The sequence below is a fragment of the Coloeus monedula genome (assembly GCF_965178545.1).
Source record: "Coloeus monedula genome assembly, chromosome: 16".
Taxonomy (NCBI): domain Eukaryota; kingdom Metazoa; phylum Chordata; class Aves; order Passeriformes; family Corvidae; genus Coloeus; species Coloeus monedula.
The window spans coordinates 5849557-5874832 of record NC_138796.1 but is presented as its reverse complement, the minus strand read 5'-3'; the positions used below and the strand labels follow the sequence as shown (position 1 = coordinate 5874832).

At 45.6% G+C, this 25276-nt stretch overlaps 1 protein-coding gene across 1 annotated transcript in view; it reads right to left on the bottom strand.

The window, feature by feature from the left end:
• Window positions 1–282: 282 nt before the first annotated feature.
• SDK1 (sidekick cell adhesion molecule 1) overlaps window positions 283–25276 on the bottom strand; it is a 381963-nt gene continuing 356969 nt past the window's right edge. Inside the window, exons 38-44 of the mRNA XM_082292298.1 lie at window positions 23482–23643; window positions 22300–22425; window positions 14028–14192; window positions 11175–11312; window positions 9125–9245; window positions 8786–8915; window positions 283–2275 (exon numbers count right to left, since the gene is read on the bottom strand). Of these exons, the coding sequence (XP_082148424.1) occupies window positions 2000–2275; window positions 8786–8915; window positions 9125–9245; window positions 11175–11312; window positions 14028–14192; window positions 22300–22425; window positions 23482–23643 (1118 nt within the window). The 3' untranslated portion in view covers window positions 283–1999. The remainder of the gene's footprint in view (window positions 2276–8785; window positions 8916–9124; window positions 9246–11174; window positions 11313–14027; window positions 14193–22299; window positions 22426–23481; window positions 23644–25276) is intronic.

Here is a 25276-nt window from a genome sequence, read left to right as displayed (position 1 = left end):
ACTTTTTCTTCCTGGAACCTTTGGAGAGGAACAGCAATCCAGTGCCAAAGCTATGTAGAGTCTGCATGCACCAAGAGCAGCAGCGCTCAGAGGCAGTGCCCAAGAGTAAAAGCAGTTCTGAGATCGTCTGCCCTGTCCAAGAGGCACTGAAAGGTGGCAGCAAGGCTGAGCTGGCCCTTGGACCTCAGCTGTTTAGGTGAGGTGCCACCAGGACACTCCTAGCGAGGCCCCTTGGGCAGGCTGGTTTCAACAACCTGCTCTGAAGACACCACCTCCCCTTGCCGCAGATGTCCCACATCCCTTGAGAGGACAGGGACAGTTTTCTATAGTAACAATGCCCACATGAGCCTTGACAGGACATTAGCAAGCACCAATTTTCCTGGCTTATCCACCTGGAAGGAAATGCCAGATCCTGGCGTGGCAAGGACTCTCCTACTTCCAAAATCACCTTTTAAACTCATGATAAAAAGCCTGGTCACCCAGGACTGTTGCTGCGTCCAAGGGCTGGACTTGGATTCTTTCAACGCCTGACAACTTCCTTGTGAGTAAACAACTTGCTGCTAAACATGACAGACTCAGAAAAAGGATAGAAAAGAAGAAAACAAAAAGTGAGCTGTACAAAAGGATGGAAAATAACCTAAAAACCTCCTCTTTTCCTTCCAAAGGCTGTAGTTTCAAGTGCACAAAGCAGGCTGTAAACGTGCACAAGGTAATTCACGATCCCAATGCCTGAAAAACCTGGTTAGCTTTATTTGGAGACACTTTTTTGCTTCTCCCAGATATGAAGCTGAAGAATCAATAAAAGGCACCTGTGGACACCAAAACTCACCCAGTCTGTGTGGTGTGTTTTTGTAGTAAAAAAATAAAATCAAACAAACCCTGCCACTGTGTACTTTTTTACAGACCAGTAAGCAGAACTGCAGAGTCTGGGTGAGAAAGGATGCTCAACTTCTGTTGGCAGGGCATGGTAACTCTGATGATCAAAACCCTCATCAATTAGCAAACTCTCTAGGTTGTCACTACAATTTTAATTGAAAAATTCCTCTGGCTTTCTGGGTTGTGTCCTTTGACTTTTAAAAAATGACTGATTCAAACAGTACACGCAGTCCACAAGAAGCATTAGAGCCACACCAGAAATAAACTGACCTGACATCTGAATTCTTCCCACTTGCTTCACCCACCACTGCCTACAGCACTCTTTTGAGCCATCTCCTCTTCCAAAGGCCCTGGAGTTGGAATATTTAAAGAATGCAGCAGGTCCCATTTGAAGAAGAAAGAAAAGCAGGTCAGTAATCCCATGTAAATACACCAGCAGTGAGCTTAGAGCAGACACAGTGACACATCTGAACCTACGTTGATCAGCCAGTGCTCCTAATGTGTGGAGTGGTGAGGAGAGAGGAGGTGTCTGCTTTTCACCTAAAAATGTGTCCTTTATCTGTTTTTCTACTTGACCTTGATGACAGAGAAAAATTTAAAAGAAAAAAAAAGAAAAAAAAAAAAAGAGTAGAGGAAAAGGCAGAAAAAGGAGCCTGGGAGGTTTTATGTTTTCTCTTCACATCACAAAGTCACTCATTGCATCTAGGGAATTCACCTGCTTGTTTGGGAGCAGTGGGACAGGAGGAGGGGAGAGAAAGAAAGAGGGAAGGAGAGGGGCATGGGAGCTGCTTCCTGAAGCAGTGTTACAAAAAGCGGTTAAAAAACCCCTACTATTCACAAGTGGTTAAAATCATCACTGTTCAGAATTCCTTTTTTTTCTTTTTTTTTTTCTTAAACAAAAGTTCAGCTAGTTCAGCTCCGTGTTTTTATAGAGTTGATTGTCTTCATAAAGAAAAAAAAAAACAAAACAAAAACAAAAACAAAAAACCAAACCAAAACACCAACCCAGCCTCAGGTGTGTTCCCATCCGTTTCTACCCTGATCGAGAGGTCCCCCACAGTTCAGCGCCCCGGCCACGCACACGCGGTCACTGCGGCTGTCCCGCCGTGTCCCCAGCCCCGCCTCAGACAAAGGAGGAGAATCCTGTCACTGGAGTCCGGGAGCCGGGCGCGGGCTGTCCCGTTGGGGTGTACACCCCTCCTGAGCTCTGTGTCGTGATGACAGTCTGGAAATAGGGTTCTGTCTCGCTGGCCGTGCACTCCTCGTATCTGTAGGACGCCGGGTGCTGCTTCACCCCTTTCTGCTGCCGCTTCCACGAGTTGTAGTAGGTGGGGTCGCTCATGTAATGGTTCACAAAGGAGTGCTTGGGCAACTCGTCCTCGTAATCTGAGTCAGTGACCTGGGGCAGCAGGAAAAATACAATTAAATAATCGGTCGTTAGCATCGATGATTTTTTTTAGCCTGTGCTGCTCCAAAGAAATGAGAGGCAAGTTTAGCATCACCAGCTGACTAAAGCTGTAATGTTAAGGTGAGAGGGATGGCAGTCCAAGTGTGCTACAAGCAGGTCTGTGGATAAGCACTGCGCTCTGCTTTAGCCAGACTTTGCTGCTAGAGAGTCCCCTGATGATAAGTGACAGAAATCCCTTCTAGTTCCCTGCAGAACGGTGCAGGGGCAGCCAGGAGCTCCTGCTTGGGCACAAGATGCAGGGAAGTGTAGAGATGTCACAGCGAAACCAACGGCTTTCAATCACAATCAGAAATATTGCAATTACAACTGAGCATCTCTCTTGTGATGCAAGGACAGCAGGAATGTCTTCCACACAAGCACTCTGGTTAGACAGGCTGATGTTTGGGATGGCCAGCCCAGGCCACTTGCACAGGACACTGGGTGTGGCTTGCAAGCCCTATTAAGTATTGGAAATTAGTTATATAACTGGGAGGGAGTTCAGTAAAATCAGACTTTTTTTACAGGCAAATAACTCCATCTGCATGTTCCAGCTGATTACTGGTGGTACAAGGTACACAACCAGCGGCGACAGAAGAAAGAGAATGTGAAATCTGGGAAAGAAGAGCTGTCAGGCAGGAGGGGCTGCTTTCTTGGGATGAGTCAGACTCAGCTCTGTGCTCAGAGAGGATCCTACCTCTGAAACATTTATGCACGGTGGCTGGATAGCTTCAAAGCTCCCATCAATATCGAGTGGGAGCTCTATTGAGATGTAACCAGATAAGCTCCGTGCATCCGCCCCTCCTCTGAAGTGCTGCTGCTGGGATGCAGCTGGAGGCATCACAGAGGGCTTGTACATCTCTGCCCAGCGCAGACACCACAGCAAAGCCTCGGCCATGGAATCGCAGCGCACATTTTCCTTCTGTTCCCACTAATGTTCCCACCAGTAACAGCCCCATCCCATCCAGCATGCATTTACCCAGGCATTTCCAGATCTCATGCCTTCCCTCAAAATCTCTGGTTAGACCATGCAAAAGCTTTTACTCCTTTCCGTCCCCCCCTCAACAATCTGCACAGCCAATTCTAAAGGCAATTAAATATCAAAGTAGGAGCTGCCTACGACACACAAGAGAGACAGGTAAGTGTGGCTTGTCACTGTTCGTTTCTGCAATTAGTTTCAAAAGGTTGGTGTGGTTCTGATCTATGACACCACCCAGCAAACACACATCCTTCTTGATCCTGCCTGCCACAAAACTTGTCTCTCCTCCTCTAAAGCTCCTTTTTAATGGTCTCTGAAGAACAATCCTCAAATGCCTTGTGAACCATCGTTTGAAAAGGGCACAGCATCCATCATCCCACTTCTTTGCTTAGGTAGCTGCTTCTATACTATTCCGTGCCCATTTTCCAGCACAGAGGGTGATGGACGGAGCTGAGAAATTTTTCCCAGGGCTTTCCAAAAGTGAGCAAAGCAGCTCTTTACAGCTTTGCAAAACTTCCACTATTACCCAGGTTTTCGCTCTTTAGGAATTATGCACTGTTTGATTTTTAAGAATGAAAAGCTTCAGGTGCCTTGACAAGTAATTACTAATACAACAAAGCCCTACCAGCATTTAATAATTATTCCAGAAGGAACACAGCAAGCCTATCTCCTAGAAAAACACTCCTTTGCACCAGCTGCCAGGCTTGAGAAGCCAACACCCGAATCCCTCCAAAGACCTTCCTGAACAGGTGGTTTTTGCAGCTTTCCTGGAATACCCCCAGATTTGGACCACTTCACAGCCAGTGGGTGCAGAGAGCAGCTCCAGAGTCTTGGCACTGCTGCCAGGAACATCCTGCCAGCGCTGCCCTGTCTGTTTTTGCAAGGGGCTCCAACAGAACTGCCATGGATGGCTGCAGATGTGGCAGCATGGCAGGGCCCGGCAGCAGGAGCTCAACGAGGCTGGTCCTTGGCTGCAGACACAGCCAACTTCACCAAAAGATCCCCAGACTCTGGTTCCCTCTGTACTCAGCAGAAAACAAGTTATTGCACTCTGTATCAGTCTCCAAACATTATGCTGCATGTCCATAGTGTAATTTTAAGGTCAATGCCTGGGAAGCTGAGGGATGATGTGGAAGAAAAGTCTCTGCATCCTGAGCATCCAGGTTATGGACCACTCACCAGAAGCAGCACCTAGAGGTGTGAACTCCTCCAGCTACCATGGATGTGCTCTCTCCATCAAAGGCATAAGGCACTGCCCTCCCCAATCCACCATCACTTTTACTGACTCGGACACACTCAGCCACCTCCCAAGGAAACAGAGCCCTGCAGAAGAGGAATCACAGCAGAGCTGAGGTGGCGTAAGCATGAGGGGAAAAAAAACCCCACAAACTTCTAGTGGTTCTTTATGAGTCTTCCTGATGTCCCCACAGACACAGAGGATCATAAAGCCAACTGAAAGGCTGGAAGCCCTAAGGAGAAATGCAAAGAAGCTGTATCCAGAAGAATGTGACATGACTTTATAGGTGTAATAGTACTGATGCAGCCACTTAAGCTCTGTCCATCACCAGCAAAAAAACACTCACTCACAAAAATTTCTGTTCCTAAGCCAAGTTCTTTCAAGATTGCCAGAAGTCAACATAATTAAGAGGAAAAATCCCAGGAACACTTTAAGATGAGCTTCTGCCGTTTGAAATACGGTGACACTCAGACTTGCCGTGAACTGAAAGAGGAAAGGTAAAACAATACCACTTGCTGATAATTTGTCCTCTAATTAGTCCATTATACCAACCGAAAGGGAACACTAATTTGGTGTAAATAAGGCTAGTGTCTTTCAGAAGGAACGGTCATGAAACATATATAGCTGCAGTAACTTCAACCTTCCACCATCATTAGGACTGGTGCAGGAAAGGATAACCTGCTTGTTAGTGTTGATACAACTTGTTTTTTCTGTGTTTCTTTCAGAACAGGCAGGAACTGACTATTTTGTCCATGTTTCTGAAGTATCTGCTAAGGTCTGCTCTCAGCAAGACTCCAATAACCACCCTTAATCAGCAAGGAATTCTCTAAACTGGCATTCCACAGCCCCGATGAAAATCAAGGAGAGGTAAGATAAACCTGTTTAGCATGACAATACAGACAGCTTATACTAGAGGATTACTCTTTAGTGGTTTTTAAACTATTGAGTAAATAGAAATGCTGCAGGGTTTTTTGTTTTGTTTTCAGTTTTCTCCTTTCCCTGCGACTGCGGCTGTGTTACCTTGGAAACCTCCATAGGCTGGAGCGTGATTGGGCGTGTGGTGACATTACAGACTGTCAACCAAAGGTGCATGGATGCCTACGAAACAACAGAAAATGAGAGGCTATTTAGGTATATTTTTGATAGCACAAAATGCACAAGTGCTGCTCAGAGGAAGCTCAGCCACCAGAGCTGGCTGGCTTAGTCAGTGGGAAATTTGATAATATATCTGATAATAGTTCCAGTTATCTTTTCTTTAAGTGACTACAAAAGAAACAACTTTGTAAGATTACTTCTAAAAATGTTGAAGGCAGCAGGATTTTTTTTTTTTTTTTTGTTGGCTCAAAATGAATGTGCTATAAAAGAAACAAAGTAACCCGGTGTGCAAAATATTTCCCTGGACATGGGGACTTTATGTGTCACCTGCAGCTGGTTTCCACATAGTGCCCAACTTGTCAAAATCACTGGAGAGCTTTACTGCAAACAAGTTGAACCCTATCTCTGTGAAGTGTTAAGTGGAAATTAATTACGGAGCTGAGAAAGCCAAAGCCAGTCAGACTGCAGAGAGCAGCGGGAAGACCAGAGCATCCAGCACTGACTGATAACGTGTGCAACCTGTGAGAGTATTTTCGCCTGGAAGGAGTTTTTGGGAGACTGCAAGGAGAGAACACACAAACATGCACCAGGCCCCCCTCTCCTCCCTGCTCTTCCTTGGCTGGATGACACTGCAGATACATCATCAAATTTCTCTACATGGTGAACACCAAATTTTTTCAGATTATCTGTCCAGAGCCTTGTCCACTTGACTCATTAACTAAAAGCCTACTATTATTATTAATCATTTAGAATTTACACTCATAGCAGTCTCCTGCTCCGTACCTGCCAATTAAACTTCTTTAACCTCATCAACAGCACTTGGCTTTCATGACATGGAGTAAGTTCACTACTTGATTTATGAATATTAAGAGTCCTACTTGATTTCCTCTTTGTTTCTCTGTGGCTCCCCTCTCCAGGAGGGAGCTGGGAGGAACGCTCCCAGGCAGCTGTGTTTTAAGTGCAGTCAGTCAGCCCAAGAGTTCTTCATGTTCAGTAAACCCCAGGAGACTTGAAGCCAGTGAGCTTCCTTCTTTTCCATGTAAAATCTTGACACCTCAGGCAGCAGGCGTAAGACTCAGCATTAACACGGTGACAAGTGGATTGAAGGCAAAGGCACAGCTTTTGGCCCTGCCTGCCCTGATGTGCATCACATTAAGTGGAATTTGAGATCCACACACAGATGTATTAAAGGAAAACACCATCAGGACCCTCTGCTGCAGAGGACCAAACCTGGGCAGAACTCTTCCATTAAAAGATGTCTTTAACTCTTCATATAATGCCAAACATTTCTGCCTGCTAAGACAGATGGAAAATCTGGAACTCTCAGAAAACACAGCCTGTCTATTAAGATCTCATCTGAGAACAGAAACAAAAAGAAAATAAAAGACAAACAGGAAGAGCTAATAGTTACAGGAACACTTGAAAAGAGAGTGGTCAATCATCTATACCCACCTCTGCCCCAATCCACCCTCACCTCCTGTCTGTACCTGCCAACATAAACAGCATTTTCAGGCTGATCAAAAGGCAGCATCTCCTGCTGCTACCTCTACTGGGAGCATATTAACATTTCATGACTGAAAGCACTCCCCACCACAAAAAAACCCAAAACAAGCATCAAAGACATTATACAGACGGGCTGCATATCCAAGCCCCAAGGAAAAACAGGAGGCATATTTTGTGCACATATTCACATGCACACCCACATTCACAAAAACACCAGAATCTCAACTGAGACCTTCAGGCTCGACAGCAATACACAGTAAATAAACAATATCAATAGCCTGAGAAAAAGCCCTCCAAAATCACTTCCTTCTCTGCTGTACAAACAGTGCTTATAGGAGGCAATAATGACACCCTGCAAGGAGACTTTTGCACATTACCAGGAAATACCACACAGGACATTGAAATTAATGTCAAAAGGTGCCAGTGCTAAATTCACGATCATGCTCAGCAAACTGTTTTAATGACAGGTTTAATGCTGGGCTGTTACAGTGACATGACCAAAGCACTGTGGGTTTAATCTGGAGGGTAATGCTGGAGCATTGCAGAGACAGCAGCTTGAGCTGCACCAAGGAAAGCTGCCTGCATGACGGGTCGGCCACAGGGCAGCACAAAGCAGCAGGCTGTCGGTGGTAATTAGCAGGAGGTGAGAGCTAGGTAGCCAGGAAAAGCAGCTGTAGCTGCAGGTGCAGAAAAACTACAGATGAAAACTGTCATCTTCTTTCACTACTTGCTGCTTGTGATTTATTCTTGCTGAAAGGGTCAGGTTTGGCGTGGTTTGGCCCACTGCTCGCTTCTTGCACTGTCAGTTCTGATTCGTCAGGATCTCAGCTGACAGCATCTGATTTTAGAGACAGATTTACCTTTCTGGATCTCCTTTGAAGTCTGTCTATTCACCCCTGGCCACTGCTAGACTTTCACAGACAACAAGCGCTTTCTTCCTTCTTACAGGGAACGTGAGACACAAGATGGAGCCCTGCCAAATGGATCAGGCTGGCATACACCCACCTTCCGTGGGGAGCAGCCTAAAGGCAAGGCTGGCGTGTTCACAGAGCTGAATGCTGGGCCCTCACAGCCATGGCCATGTGCTCCCTGGCAAATTACTCACTCCCCACCCACTCCCTCTGTAACCAAGGCAGTGGCTGTCACCACTCAGACCACTCTTCTGAATCGTGGCATTTGCTGTAGCTCTGAAACTGCAAACCACACCCCACACTCCAGTCAGTGCAGCATCCAAAGCACATCTCACCTTTAACCTCCCCCAGACAGTAGCTGGTTATTTTGCAGCACGTATGTATTTTCCCAAAAGCGGTCCAAGTTTGCAGCCCACAGGCAGAAGGGGGTGTGCAGCCCCTTCCAGAGAGGTCAGCACACACTGTCTGACTGGTTACACTTATCTTTCTACTGACTCTGGAAAACTGAGTATCTGCCAAGGCCAGGCCTGGAATCTGCCCTGGCTGAGTCCTGCTTGTCATTCTTTCCTTTGATATTTTAATTTTAAGGTGTGATGCAAACAAAATCCCCGAGACAGACAAACAGTGACCACACAGCTTGATGCAGGTATGGGACTGGGACGCCAAAGACTTGCCAGGATTCAGCACGGAAATGAAAATCTGCAGTGTCTGTGGAATGTGAGGCAGAGGGAAATCCTTACCTCTGACTCTGACACTTCCAGGGGCTTCTCATTGAGGCCCAAGCCCTCGGTCAGCACAGCCCCATTGTACTTGTTGCAGATATCCTCATCAGAGTAGTGCAGCCCCCCTGGGCTTGGGCGAGGAGGAGACCTAGGAAATGCAAAGGGTGCATGTTTGGGATGTTGTAATTTCCCTGGAATTAATGAAATCATGCTTAGAAGCCAGAATCACAGCTTGAAGCAGAGACTTGGGCGTTAAAGTCCTCCCTAGATTCTTCAGTCTCTTCCTTTTGCCTATTTAACACTGCTTGAAGCTACGAAAAAAGCCATTCCAAAAGCACAGCATTCCCAGCTTTTTACCTGGTTCCATTTTTCTTTGAGAAGGTGCTCTTGATGTTCAGGTGTCTGCTGTTGAGCTCCAGAGCAGTGAAGCCTCCGTTATCCAGGGTGACTGACTCTTCCACGTTGGAGATGGTTTTACCTAGAGCCAGGAAATGAAAGGCTGACCTGAAACAGAAGCACTTTTCCCCCAAATAGAACTGCAGGAGCTAACTTGTCCTTCTTTCTGTTTTATGACATTGTTATTTGAAATTCTCTTTACCTTTCTTACTGGGAAGTGAGAGCAGAGTGAGTGCAAGGAGTGTATCAGGAATGTGAAGGGGCAAAGGAAGTAAAAAGAGGGGAAAGGAGTCATGGATGGATGCATGGATTTCATTCAGAGGTCAGTATCTAAAATAGCACAGATAAACTGTGCTCCAAAAGTGCTGATTCTTGGTTTTTGACTATAAATAGAAACCAGATAACTAATTTAGGTGGCCACTGAAGATGTCCTAAATCAGGTGCTGTGAATCCCATTCCATGCTGTCTGGAGTAAAGCAAGAGAAAGTAAAACTAGAAAAGGTAGAAAAAAAGAGGAAAAGGAGAGAGAAAAAAAAAAGCAGGAAAAAAAGCAAGAGGAAAGGCAAGGGATAGAAAATGGGAAAAAGGTGCCACAACTGAAATGAGGATCAGGAATGGAGAAATCACTGCTCGGTGCAAGGGAGGAACAAGGACGGGATGGGAAAAAGAAGGAAAATACAGCCCAGTATATTATTTCTTGTGATCAAATCCAGCAGGAGCCTGTTCTCTCCCATGCTCATCCTTTGTCATCCCAAAGGTGTGAGCTGAGCTCGTGTCCCAGGGAGAAGGGTTGGCAGCCACTTTGCAGCAGACAGGTGCTTTGTCCTCTGCTGCAATCTCAGTGCTGCATTAAGACTCTGTGAACATGGATATCTGACAGTGCAGGTCAGACCTGCCTTTTCATGTCTGTCCCCCAAACACAGTAAAACTAAGAACATGAGAGCTCTCCTATGAACTGTGCATACAAATATGCAATAGTATTAACTTGGTAAAATGCCACGGTATTCATACATCTTCTATCTCGTGGGACTGAAATCTGATTTTCTAACACTTGTTAGAAGTGAATTGCAAAGAAAGAGAAGATCTTCACTTTGGGACTGAATTACTAAATACTGCCTGGAAGACTTCATTACATTAATCCCTAAGAACGGGTAGTGCAAAGACCCGTCCACCTGATCCTGCTCATTAATGTGCCTTTTCTGGCACCTCCTGGCATCAGAGCAATTTCTTGCTGCAGGTGGAGGAGGCTATCAGAGAAATACACATGTGAACAACCCTCCCAGGACTTCATCATGTAGGGAGAAAAAAAGGTAAAAAAAATATTCAGAGCTCAAGAACGAGGCTTTTTGAAAGGGGACTATTTAACATTCCTGGTTACAGGGCGGGTAGCTCCTGTTTCCTTTCAAGAAAGGAGGTTGGTACAAATCATAACTAAAGGAAAATTCAAAGCTTGATGCTCACTATGTGTTGAAGTCTAACAGGTCCAGATAACCAAGACACCTCCTGGCTGCTTGGCCCCCAGCCCAGCAACTGCAGCTTGGCTTAGGGAAGGAATGTGAGATGCAGGGCACTCAATATAAAGGAATTGTGATATAGTCCTCACACACAGAGATTTAGAATGTCCACATTGGTACAGCCATGGAGAAGCAGAATCTTTCTTCTCCCCATCTATCAGGGAATTATGACAAAGTCAGACAAAGTCTTGGCTAATTCCTTATTCTTTATCTGCCAAGTGTTTGACCCAGACTCCTTGGCTTTTACTGCAGTCCCTGGGACTTCCAGATGCTGTCCTGTCCGAGCCCATGGCTGGTCAGTGTCCAAATCCTGATCCAGTGTAGCTACAGACAAAAGCCATTTCTACCAAACCAGACAGCAAAAAGTTCCAAGTCTTCTGCCAAACAAAATAGCTCTAAAGACAGTCCCTGCTGAGGAAATCAGGGGTTCAAAGGAAAGATATTTCTGATTTCCACAGCTCTTGAGAGTTTTGCACAGCACAGAGACGGTGCCTTACCTCCGTTGCAGTTCTTGTACTTCTTGCTCTGGCCATGCAGGACCAATGCGAACACCACCAGCAGGATAAGGATGAGGCTCGAGAGAGCCATCACCAGCAGAAACCACCACTCCTCGTAGAAAGGGGTTTCTGTTTGTGCTGAAAGAGCAGAAAACAAATAACAGTTCCTCTTTATGTCCCTTTAAATTTTTCTCTTGTTCCCCACAGTGAACAATGACTCAACAATGGTGCTCAGGAGAGAGGGGGATTCAGACTCTTGAGGGGCTTGCTGACCCTTCTAAGATGGCAGAGAACAGGAGCATATCACAGTTCCAGCACAGAATCCCAGGATGGTTTGGGTTGGAAGGGACTTAAAGCTCATCCAGTTCCACCCCCTGCCATGGGCAGGGACACCTTCCACTACCCCAGGTTGCTCCAAGCCCAGTTCAGCCTGGCCTTGGACACTTCCAGGGATGGGGCAGCCACAGCTTCTCTGGGCAACCAGTTCCATTTCTACAAGCACCTTTCACACCCCTGGAGCAGCTCCAGAGGCTCTTAGCTAAGAAGAAGTTATCACCAAGAGAAGAGAGGCAGGTTTCTTCCCACAGCTCTGCACACCTACATTTCTCAAGCATGGCAAACTTAGCACTCCCCGGGTCAAGGGAACCACTAATACACTTGCCATGACCCATGATTATTCCACTTTTTGGGGGGCTTGCCTTGCCAAAATGTTCTTCAGTGGCTCTTCAAAAAATACAGCGAGTGCCAGGGAACAAAGTACGCTTGGTTTAATGTCTTTCAGTACCTCCACTAACTCCGACTTCCAACATTCACTGCTACTCTGTATCACTTCTCCATCTGCTGAGCCAAGCCTGATGTGCAGCACAGGGGTATCAATTCAATTGCCTGGGTTTTGTGCAATCTCAGGGCATTTCACCCCATTTGACCTCAAGTGGAAACACAAAATGACACTAACTTCCCCTTTCCGGAGTTACCTTGTCAGTCGTGGTTTAAAGTAATAAGTATTGTTGTTTTCTTGCAGTGATATTCTCTTTGTCCTCCCTTGAGCTCTCCTAGCTTTGGGAAAAAGTGCAGCTGCTGAGCACAAGCAGTTGATATAATTTCCCTGTAGTCCATAAGGTGGAACACCACCTGGCAGGAATGGGTGATGCCAGGAGACCAACTCAACCCCTCACTATCACCAAACCCTCTTTCCCTCTTTCTCTGACTGTCCTGAGCCTGAATCTGAATAAAATTCTGTTGTAAGCCTGACAATACGAGCTCAAATTTGTTCCAGTTCACTGGGTACTCTGCAGCAGGGGAAAGCAGCCATGCTCTTTCTTTGCTAGGAGGCCAGTCCAGGCCAATAAAATCCTAAAGGCAAACTGCACAAGCCATGCTGGGCTGAGCAGATTCAGAGCAATTTATACCTCCCTGTGCCAGCTGAAGTGGCCAGCCTAAAATGCTTTATACTTTTATGACTGAATCTCAATGGAAGCCTCTTACTTTCATGCAGCAATTTGAGAGGAACACTGAAGCATCAAAAGGAGGTGAATTAAATAGTTCTGTTCAAGTGGAGAACTTACAAACAAGCAGTTTATTTATAGAAAGCATCACAAGGAGATGCATGCCCTGCTTCAGAGGAATAACATCTTCCAGCAGAGGAAAGACTAACATGACTGCTGGTCCTTTACACTGTGTTACAGCCTCTGTGAAACCACAGACAGGAAAAACACTGACTCTTGGTGTTTGAAGTGGGTTGTCCATGCCCTTGTCCTGAAGAAGAAAAGCAAGGGTAGCACTCACAGTGAAATCCATGGGAGCTCTCACGGGGTAAGTGGTTAATTGTGTCAGGACGAGCGCGGCAGCCGCGATGGCGAGAGCAGCACTTGCTACTCCTGCCTGCTGGGGAGTTGTTGAATGGTGTTCCTGCCTTTCACTGGAGCAGCAAAGAGATAAAAGCCACTCCAGATACTGGAGCACTGCCAGGTTCTCAGGACTCTCCAGAATTTTGAATCACAGAGCCGCTTTATCAGGTTCTTTTATTATCCTTGTCTTTGCTGGCACAGCAAGGATGAAACCTATGGCTCAAAAGCGACGTGGAGCAGAGTGGGGGGAAGAGGAGACCCAGCAAAGCCTTCCCAAGGGCAAGGTCTCTCACCTCACCTCACCACAGGCCAAGGGACTCCAGCTGCCCAGCCCTGGCAAGCTGAGGGGAATTTGCTTTTCAAGGTATTCAAGCCCCTTCAGAAAACCAGAGGGCTGGGCTGCTCATAGGGATTTGGGAAGCATGATTAGGTCATAGCTCTGTTTACTGGGAATAAGCAGAAGAGAGCAGGGAGAGTGGGAAGAGACCCAGAGCATCACCAACGAACTGTTCTGGTGGAGGGAACTGGAGGTATCACAGTGGACCAGGACTGCAAGTGAAGAGGATTATCAGGAATAATGTTGTGAAACTACACTTCTGTATTTGTGAGAGCTAAATACAAATTAACACAGAAAATGTTTATCAGAGAGCCCAGAGTTAAAAGAAAAAAAAAGAAATCAGAGCAAACAAAACAACGGACTATTAACTGAGAAAAAGCAAATTACAGACTTTGTAAATTAGTCTTAGGACAAGACATCTGACACATAAACACACCAAGTAGGTTCTTTGTCAAGCTTAAAAATGTCATATGCACATTTTTCCTCTTGAAAATCAAACATACTATAATTACAAACCTTTATTTACCACTGTATTACTTCAGTTTTACCCTAAAACAAGTGAAAGCAAGCTGCCCTTGATTATTTGTTGCAACTAGAGACTCTGGTTTGTTTCTTTTTCCCCTCTTCTCCCTCAGCCTCGGGAAATTCCATTGAAAAAGACATGCTTACCTGATACTGCCACAGAAGGAACACTTGGTTCTCCGTAGCCAAATTCGTTGACTGCCACCACCCGAAATTCATAGGTGACGCCTTGTCTGAGTTTGTCCAGGCCCACTGTGTAGGAGGTGGCGCTGCGAGGGATGTCCTTCACGAACATGTCCCAGAGTCCTTCATCTAGGAAAGCAGCAAGGAGAGAAATGGCATCAACTGTGTGGCCTGGCACTTCCACCTGCTCAGTGAGAGAGGTTGTCATTAATTGTGTGCTGGAGGCACAGGCAGGGATACACTCACCTGGAGGCTGCCCTGTGACACACACAGATGTCAGAATGCCCTGCAGGCCCCATCTGTGAATGCATTTATGGATGGGCTCTTATCATAGCCCAGATGGAAGAGGTCTCTAAAACCAGCAGCAGTACCCACAGTGACCTGAGCTGGCTGGAGCAGCTGCCACTCCCTCCTGACTGGGTAAGGTCACCCATCAGCACTTCTGGCATTTACAGATCAGGTAAACCCAAAGTAAATTATTAATGTGTCCTAATCACAAAGGTTTTGCCTGTTTTTTACATTGCAAAATTTGCTTTGCTGTTGAAGCACTCAAGTGAGGTGTGGACTAACATAAATTTTGGGAAGCACTGTGTGGTCTTTTGTGAACTGGTGCCAGGGGACTGGTGTCACTGGACTGCTGTTTGCTCCATAACAGCAATAGAGTTGTGTCCTTTGCATGGCACAGAGCTGGTGCTGTACTCTGTGCTCTGCAGTTTTAAATAGAAATGAGTTTTGTTTATTTTTATAAAGCTGTTAAAGTTAGAAACACAATGCCATTCTGATGGGAGTGTTTCAGTAGGGTAATCTTGGCTCTCAACAGCCATACTGACATTGATCCTGATGGACATCCTGACCAGGCACCATTCCCATCCCTGATCCACACCTGTAACCTTACATTCACTTGACTGCAGTGGAATGAACTTTCAAAGAGATGGACATTGGTACCAGTAGGAACAAAACCAACTACAATTAAAAATACCACTCAAACTTTTTGAGGGCAGGAATCAAGCATTAATCTGACCAATTTGCTTCCCAGTAACAACTGGTGCCCAGTACTTTCACTGAGAAAATGGAGTCTCTGTCTACGCGTGGGGCCAAACCCTCAGCTCACCTACCCAGCGTAGCTCTCACAGACCTGACCTCACAAGCATCCCACTGGGCTTTCACTTTTAGCTATCAAAGCTCTTCCAGTAATATCTGTTTCTCCCTGCATGTCCCACAGCAATGAATAACCTCTCCACAGACACGACTTCAGCGTGGGAGCTGCCTGCTTTGAAAGACAGTCCTGTGCACTGCGAGACTCGAGCAGCAGCAGGACTTCTGTAGCTCGAGGTGTTATCAAGGTAGCAATAGAGCAGGAGCCAGCAGTGTTACCCTCAGTGACTTGTTCTGCTGCAACGTGAGGCAGGAAGCTGTTCGCATTTGCTCTGCCTTTACCTGAGTGTAACCTAATTGGAGTCACCGCAGCGATTCCAGAACTGTGCTGGTGTAGCAGAGCAAGATCTGGCCCTCAGCCTACTCCTGTGCCATGGGGAATAGCAGCAAAGATGGACTGATTAACACTGCAGGTGCATTTCCATGTGAATGTTTTAGCTTTGGCACCAATAAATATTGGCTCAGTGATTCGCACGGTGCTGCACGTCTGGTGACACACACAATGAGTAACAGCCCCCAAACTACAGCTTTTCTGGTCGGGAGGATTGGCAGCCTCAGCGGATGCAAAAAGCAGGCTGGAATGTTATTGTTCCAGCTGCATTTGAGAAACACCAAAGAACAATAAAAATAGGTAATTTTACTGCCATGCTTAAAATTCGGACCAATACATTATTCACCAGCATGATCAGGCTATAATGAAGTTATCATAATGTACCATTGTTATGTATTAGCTGGGTATTACAATGGCTATAAAACAAGAGATAAAATATTGACTTCCCTTTTACAGGGCAATAGAAGCCGAGATTATTTCTACCACATAAAGTTGCAATGTAATAAAGAGGGAGTTTGGGATTTAGTTTCTCTGAAGAGGGTAGAGTGAGGGATGCATTTTCAAAGTTGGATTGTTGCAGCCACTGATACTCAGAAGATGCATCTCACGACTATAAAATATTGCCATATTTGCTAGAATTGCCTAAGCTTTCATAAACACATTTGTAAACAGCAATAAGAGAATTTGAGCCCATTGTGAATTGTCTGAAAAGCAATTTGTTTGCATTGAAAGCCACTTAAATAGGGAAAGAAAAAGCAACAATAAAAGTGAATGTTCAGCACTCATTACAACAAACACAACTGTTCAGACACACTTTCTCACTCATTTTCTCAAACCTATCAGGGTGCACAGTGCAGAAAACCCAACAGACCAAGAAGTGTAAATTTAACTGCTCTGTGAAGCTTGCAGTAAGCTGGGAAAACCACCCCTGGGAGGTCAACATTGCATTTCCTCCTCTCTGTCCCCTTGGCTGTGGTGGTGATGGTGTGGGGCAGCAAAGGATGCTGTAGCATGTTTCTTCAGAGATATTTCTGTCTCACAGGGACTCAGAGATGCTGGCTGGTGGCCACGTAGTCACTGGCCCATCTCCCTTTCATTCACTGAAAGAATCTTTGTCAAAACTTTGCTTTTTTCCCTGGGGTAGGACTGTCAGTGCTGAGTTAATGGACGTGATGATCTTGGAGGTCTTTTCCAACCTTAATGATTCTAAAATGGGACCCAGCTCCTTGTCCCTGGGGTCCCAGAGAGCTGCTGATGCAGCTACAGTGATGAGAAGAAGACAGCCTGGGAAGAGGGATGTCCTACATCTTCCCTACTGCTGACCCCCATGCACAGGATAGCCTGTGGCTTCCCAAGCCCTGGCCAACACTATTCTTAATTACAGAGCCTCTACTAACTTATCTTATATCCATCTGGAAAATCCAGACCCCTCACTGTAGACAACGATCACAGTCAGAGATATCCAAACTAAAAGAAATCCCTTTATTCCAGTGGTGAACTTTGAGATTAAATATTGAACACACACTTGTGAATTCCTTCACTGCACCTCTCCCCCCCATCCTCAAAACCAGGTGTGCTCTAAATGTTAGAAGTTCAGCTGAAAGAGAATTCATTAGAAGGTCACCTGTGATAGCAAAAATTGGCCTTTAAGTTCAGTAGAAAATCGTTAGTGTACCATACACAGCATTTTCCACTCAGTTTAGGAAGGAAAGATGCACATGCTGTGACTGGGACATCGGCTGGGTGTTAACTCTTAGAAACCACTGGGAGGAGCAAAGTTTGCAACACCCAACAGGTGCAGGGCTCAGAGGGACATCCCCAGGGAGGCTGCCCTTGCTTCTTCTTCTCAGTAACATCCATCCCTGTTTTCATTCCCCACTGCCTTTCGCTGGGCACTCAGCCTCTTAAACGTGTGATGGAAAAGTGAGTGCTCCTCAAAAAAGAGAAATTTTTGTTTGCTCCTTGTTTCTGTCCAGGTTTCCTCAGCCCTGCCCCATCCTTACTCCTGCTGATGGATATTTGCTCTTCACCTCCCAGCCTTGATGCCTCTGTCCCATCTGAGCTTGAGGTTCAGGCATGGGGAGAGGATCTCCGTGATGGGGGAAGGTGAAACCACCTCTGCCCTAATGCTGTGTTCAGCCCATGTTGGAGAGGAGCTGCTCTGCCAACCGTGGCCCCGTGGGCCAGCCCGGCGTCACAGGCCATTAATCAGGGTCTCCATGCCAAATAAAGCTGTCACTCAGCAAGGGAGGCTCCCAGCTCTGCTAAATCCAGCCACTGACAACCCAGGACATGGAGAGCTGTCAGTTATTTGGGTTTTAAACATGAGCCGTCCCCTCTTGGAGCAGGAGAGCTGGGCCATAAAGCTCCCTCCTAATTACACATTAGAAGGTTTATGAGGGGAGAAGCTGCTGAGAGTTAAGGCCCGGCTGAACGCCACCGGTGTTCCTCCTACAGAGGACACAATTAAAACATGGCTGTGTTTGTCAGAGGCAAAGGGCTGGATTATCATGCAAAGCAGTGGAAGGACAAGAATGGGAAGTGAAGGCTGACAAACTGTCAGCCCTGGTGTGTTGCTTGCCAGCAGAAGCAAAAAAGACCCCATGGCAGATGCCGGGGATGCAGCTGCACCCTTCACTTTGAATTTACTGACTTCTGCTGGTTCGTGTCCATGTTTGACACTGCGCTCCCTCATTTGGTTAAAAATAAATAGAAAAGGAAGAAAACAGAAAAACACTACTCAAGACACCAGAAAGGAAACTGAAGTGAGACCTGCCCTCAGGGCGCGGGAGGCAAAACCCAGCATTTATGAGGTAGACAATTCCCGCTCCAAGAAGATGGGTTCTTTCCCAAAGTGTCTGTTGCCTTCATGGAACGCATCAGCTTGAAAGCTGGAGAGGGACTTTTTACAAGGGCATGGAGTGGCAGGACAAAGGGGAATGGCTTCAAACTGCCAGAGGGCAGGGTTAGATGGGATATCAGGGAGAAATTCCTGCCTGTGAGGGTGCTGAGGCCCTGGCACAGGTTGCCCAGAGAAGCTGTGGCTGCCCCATCCCTAGTAGTGTCCAAGGCCAGGCTGGGTGGGGCTTGGAGCAACCTGGGGTTGTGGAAGGTGCCCATGGCAGGGGGTTGAAACTGGCTGATCTTTAAGGTCCCTTCCAATCCAGACCGTTCCATTAAGGTGCAATTCTCTTCCAGATACCCGACATCATCCCTTGTTTGGGAAAAACACACAAAGTCCAAAATCATAGTGGGGAGAGGAAGCAGAAAAGGAAATCTCCCTCTACTTGTCCTGGGTCAGGGAGGCTCTTTCTGAGGTGACAGAAGCTAGGAAGATATGGCACTTATGGATGTGGTTTAGTGGTGGATGTGGAAGTGTCAGGTTTACAGTTGGACCTTAGGGGTCTTTTGCAATCGAAATGATCGACCCAACACCAACATGGCTGCTCTGCACAAGCCCATCCATGGATGGAGGTCTCATGGGGCAGCTCCATATCCAGGTCCACTTCTGGCATGTGGATCCCCAGGGTGTTACACAAACACCTCCCTTGCAGACGGGGGTCACTGGGAAGGCAGCTCTGTGTGAGACTGCTGGGAATGTACGGGCCACGTGCTCACCAGTAAAGCACAGTGAGAGGAACCTTTAGATGTCACCTGGAGCTGGGAAAGGTAAAGACAGCTTCTCCATTCCTCCCAGCAGCACTGGAACCTTAATGTTGCTGTGCCATTTGTCTTTTGCTCTGTATGTAAAAGCTGAGGGCACAATCTATTCCCCATTCCTCAGCCAGCCCAGCTGATGTCTGGGGAACACTTACAGTGGCAGAAACAGAGCCTGCTTAATTGCATTTCTTGTAATGCACAAGGAGCTAAACTGGAATCCATTTCTCCAAGGACAGAGAAGTTGAAGGAAAAGAAAAACTCTCCTGTTTCTGTAATGTCTTCATCTAGCACAGATCACTCTGGAAAAAGTATTGGTTTGCCTGCTTCATCCCTGTGAGTGTACTCAAAATGCAGAGGAGGTAGTGAGCCTGGTCACCTTCCATAAACCCAGCAGAGAAACAGGGAAATCAAATGAGCAGTCTCAGCTGCCTGCTGCCACCATTGCTAAACCCAGCAGGGCAGCGGAGCCCTGGGAGACACAGCAGGGCTCCAAAAAATTCGAGGGGAAGTGACAAAAGGGAGTAGGGTTTGCCATTTCTGACAGAAAGCCATCCTCCTACTCTGATGGAAGCGTCTTGGCAGGGAACTACAGCAGGGAAAATGAGATGATACAGCATTTAACGTTTGGGGTAATGAGGCCTATAATAGATGACACTTGAGATGTGAAACACTAAGGTAGTGGTATTGCATTTAAATATTGGCAACAAGCTAAATCTTTTCATCTGTCTGCTCAACGCCCCTTTTTTGACCTCATAAGGAGAAATATCTTTTCCTTTCTTGATTTACGTGAAGAGCACAAGTCAACTGCTCTTCTCTTGGAACAACAGCTCCTTAAAAACAAATGTTGCTCCAATCCACACTCTACTACCCATATAAATCAACATGCAAAAGCAAATTCTTAGAATGATGTTAAAACAGGAGTTGCTCTGAATGACCAGCCCTGACAGGAGGAATTAGTTCCCTGCTTTTGTTAAGCTCGTAATTCAGATTTCAGACTCTTCTGTGCAGAGATGAGGAAGAAAAGCAGCACAGAGAGGAAGCCGATGCTTGGGTGGAATAAGCAAATCTTCCAATTAGTCTGTCTCCTCTCCTGGATCACATTTCACGCTTCCTACAGCTGCAACCAGAACGAAGGATGAGAATCCAGCATACTAATGCCTAGTTCATTCGCTACAGCAGCATGAATAGGATTAAAATAATCTGAAGAGGAATTAAATGCCTCAACAGTCAGGTTGCAAGAGTGGGAGAATAAGACCTCTTGTGTGCGTTTCCAGGATCAGAGGAGTGGGGCCAACAGAAGTGACCCAGGGTTAATGCAGCTCAGACCTGCCTTAGAGGGACTATTTTCTTCCTACTCAAGAAGACTGGGCCCCAAATCCTACATCCTTAGCCATAAGCTGTGAAATGTTGGTTCACATCCAACGGGGAGTCAAGTGGATGAGCTTCCAATGTCACCACTCGCACGAGCTGGATTTCCAAGCTTGCAAACAATCTGTACATGGGCTGCAGGTTTCCCCCTAAAATACTCTGACTCACAAAAAACCTGTCTGGGGGCAACGTAAGCTGGCAAGTGATTTTAAATGAATAGGTTTGGTTTAACTTGCTACCTAACAGTTCTGTTCAAATAAGAAAGTATTTTCTACTTTTGAACAAATAAGGACAGAACTCAAAAAGCTGATGTAGGTGAAACAGAAGCACAGCAGTGTCATGTCTCTAATTAAAAGCAAACCTGATCACTCTGGGAAACCCCAGTGCTTTGAGAAGGTACATATTTCCCTTGCTTTTATTGTGAAAACAGTTGTCAAGTTAAATGACAGAAATAAGAAAGAAATTTTAGGATCAGAGCAGAGCCTCTCTACAGAGCAAATTCTGTCAGATGCAGCTATGGAAATCTGCATCTTCAGTGATGACCTTGATAATTTTGTTACTGGTCTGGTTAAATGTAATTAAAATCATTGGTTTTAAATGCAACCTTATATTCAAGACACAAACAAGAAACAGGATCCTCTATATAATCAAACAGATAAGCATTCATTTAATCAATATATAATCAAGCAGTGTGCAAGCACCTAGAAGTGAGAAAGAAAGAACCAGCAGCCAAGATGGCTATGTCAAGTATAAATCATGTCTAATTTCCTTCTGTGACAGAGTAGCAGACCTTGTCAATAGAGGAGAAAGAGCAGACATCATCTATCCTGACTTCAGCAAAGCTTTTGACTTGGTGACATTCAAACACGGCCCACGTGAAACAAGGAGCGGGTAGATGTATCACCAGCTGGAAAACTGTACCCAGAGAATGGTTATCAACATTCCCTGTCAGAGTGGAGGGAAGTTATCAGGGGAGATTACACAGAGGCCTGGCAGCACTCACTGGCTTTCCTCAATGACTTAGTTCCTAGGAAATCCATGCTTTTTGAATTTGCAAGGGGTACCAAGCTGCGATCAGGCTGGAGCACACACTGGCTTTTAAAATTACCTTGGCCAAGTGGGAAATACTTGGAAAAAGCAGAGAACAGCTTCACTAAGATGCAAATCCCAGAAGCAAAGGAGCTCTGGGAGAGCACCAAGAAAAACTGTGGTGATGGGGGATTTCTTCCCCCCGCCTCAACGCCCTCCCTGCAGAACAAATGGGGGAAGAAATGAGTATGTGCTGCTGAAGCCCTGGCCCTATTATTAACATTAAAACAGTAATTAGCTGCTGTGCTCTGCTGCAGAAGGAGACAGATTTCTATCTGTGGTCCTCAAAATACAGCTTGCAAATACTTATTAGTCCTTGCGCATGAAAGATGCTGTAAGCATTTAAATGAGTTTTAATTATTAACTATATTAGTTCATCTGTTGGATGATTTTCCAGTGATGTAGCACAGTGAAAGCCAGAGTAGTCGGGGTAATTTTCTGTGACTACTCCTAAAGAGGAGAAAATATGCTAAACCACATAATAAACCAGTAACAGCTTAATACTGGCTGGAAACACGTTCTCTCAAAAAAATCCCATTACCTTACTGGGATGGCAGAAAACCTCTCCACTTCATTATGGACTGAGGGAAGGGAACTGATGCCACCAAACTCCCTTTGTTCCCCAGGGCTTACCTGAGGGTCGTGCCTCTATAATGTAGCCAGTTGTGGGTTTTTCGCCTGAATCTCCCTCAGTCCATTGCAGCGTCAGCCCAGAAGCAGATTTTGTCACCAGGATTTCCTGAGGGGAGCCAGGAGACCCTGAGGGGTGAAAAGAGAGTAGCAAATGAAGGTGGCATTAAATTGCAGCATGAATTGCTTCTATTGAGAGAGGGGAAAAAATTATCTTGCAGTGTTGGTCCACAAATATGCAACATAAACCATCTCTGTGGGCTACTGACCTGATTTGTTCACTAGCTCCAGTACGAGCAGTTATGTATCATTGGGGTTTACAGGTCATAGGTTCATAGAATATCCTGAGCTGGAAGGGACCCACTAGGATCATCAAAGTCCAGCTTGGGGCCCTATGCAGGATAGCATGAAACCAGCCTATGAGGTTCACAGAGAGAGTCCTGGGGACATCCACTTCCCATCGGTTTGGGAAGATGCCACGGCCATGTTAGAAAGGAGTCCTGATCTACACTTGTCTGTGGTGTGGTGTGAGAGTTAGACTGTGGAAATGGGAAAGAACCGAAAACTAGAACTGTGGCCACTGCACTGATGCTCTGTGACTTACCTGACAGGTTTGGTATCATTGGAGGGCATTTACCTTGTTGTATTATCTGTTTATCAAAGTCACTGATCAAATAAGAAAACCAGCTCTGGGTACAGACACTGAACCAAGTGGGGAACGCTGCCCTGCAGCTGCTCTTGACACAGCAGGAAATCCACAGATCTCTCCCTCTGAATAAGCCAACGTGTCAGGAGAGAAGAACTGTAAATTCTTTCTGGTTTTGCATCCAGGAACCTCTGCTTGTTTCAGCAGCTACTCCAGTTCTGACTCCCACTGCAGAGCAGTACAATCAGAATAATGCACTGCGCTGTCAGGCTGCAGCTCTGAAATCCCTGGCTGGCCTGTTTGCATTATGATTTATTTACAGTGTTTTTTTTATTCACATTAGACATCTAGCTTTCAGAAAAAAAAAAGGAAACATGTTTTTCATGGCAGTTGTGAAATGCACTGAATCACGTCCCGTGACTCAGCCTCTCCTTGGCTTGGAAATTCATATGAAGCCCTGTGTGCACCATTCCCTGATGGTGCCCCGTGTTGGTAGAAGTGATTTGTGACTTGTGATTTGCTTTTATAGCTCCTCTCACCTTCTGCTGGCCCGGCTGTGATGTTGGCTTGCAGTTCAGGTCCATAGGCAATGGTTCGGGCTTGCACTCGGAATAAATAGGTCATGCCCTTGGTGAGATCCCGGACCTTCAGCCAGCGCTGCCAGTTCCCTTTAATATCCACAGTCACCACCTTGCTCACCCCTGGAACAGCCATGCAGATAAAAAAATAAGAGGGAGTTTCAATGCAAAAATAGAAATCAAGTGGAGCTTATTACATCTAGATGGTAAGTAAAATTATCTAACAGTTTGCTAAGAAAGTATTTCTTACAATTAGCAGAAGTTTAAGTAGTGATAATAGGCAATTTTCAGCACTGATAAGTATAATTAGAGTTTAAGCTTGATAAGTGGGTACTGACAAGGAAAAAACCTTACAACACAACTGGGAAATTACCAAGAGACTCCATGTAACTTCACTAATTATTCTGGGAAGAAAGGAGGAGGTAAACGAAGAGGAGCGCACATTCCACACTGCTTCCTAAATACGCATTTCTCTGTTGTTGCTTCCCCAAATAACCTGCAACATGGTCTGGAGGAGGAACAAGGGCCAGGTTTGTTCCATTCATCTCCTCCTGCCATGTCCACCATCCCCATGTGGATGGAGAGTGAAGGATGTGCAGCTCACTGGGACCTTGGGGCTACAAATGTCACGGCAACAGGGGATGCAACCAAAGCACTGGGAGCTTAAACAAGGCTGGAGCTGTGACTTGTGTTTCACTCTTCTCCCTCTCAGAATTTTTCTTACAAGGATCAATTAAAATCAGAGTTGTTACCTTCACCCAGGTTCACAGCTAGTTTCACCTTTAGGTTCTCAATGCTGCATAAAGGACCAAGGGACAATGAGTGGTTTGAAAACAAAAATCTGCTTTTCACTGAAATTTTCTAAAAGTAAGTCAATGAAAAGAATTTGATTTATAAAATATTCTACAGAATAAAAAGTTCAAATCTAGAAAGTCTTTCTGGCATTTTTTTGGTTCTGTAGATGTACATGACACATTTCAAACCAAGGAGATAGGAAGTAGGAGAAGGTTTTTCCCACTAGAAAGAGCTGCTTGCTAGTTTATATTTCCAAAAAACGCAGAAGGAAGATGTTTTCAATCCAGATGCTTATTTTATGCAAATCAAGATGATGCTTTCAGTTTTAATCACTTAAATAAAGAGTAATGTCCAAGCAATTTCTGTTCAAAGTTTTCTCCCAGATACAATCTATAACTCAGGGAATCTTTCCTTGGCTAACGAGGAAGCAGTAAAAGCGCTCCATCCTTCCACAGGTGAACTATTTCATTTCTCTGAGACAAATCAGGAGGCATTTGTCATTTTCAAGTTATGTTCCGAAAAGGAAAAAAAAAAAAAAAAGAACTGTTCAAAAAGGCTCTGGGGCAATTTTGTTGTCTATTATTGTGTAAAACATAACAGTGTAAAGCTTAAACAATAAAAGGTCAAACAGGGATAAGACTGTGCTAAAGAACACATCGCTGCTGGAAAGCTTGGAAAAATGGGCAGGTAAGTGGTGGCTTGTGAGTGGGAAGGCAGAAGGTGTCACCATGGGAGGACGCTCGGCCAAAAATCAAGGATGGGTGGAAAGTCAAAATATGAAGGAGAAAAGCTGCAAAAGAAGGTCCACTCCATGTAGGTTGTTGCACTGCAGTGCTCACACGGAGGAATGTGGATTCTATCCCCATATGGGCCATTCACTTAAGAGTTGGACTTGATAATCCATGTGGGTCCTTCCCAACTTAGAATATTTGTAAATCTGTGAAAATGATGGCATCAAGGA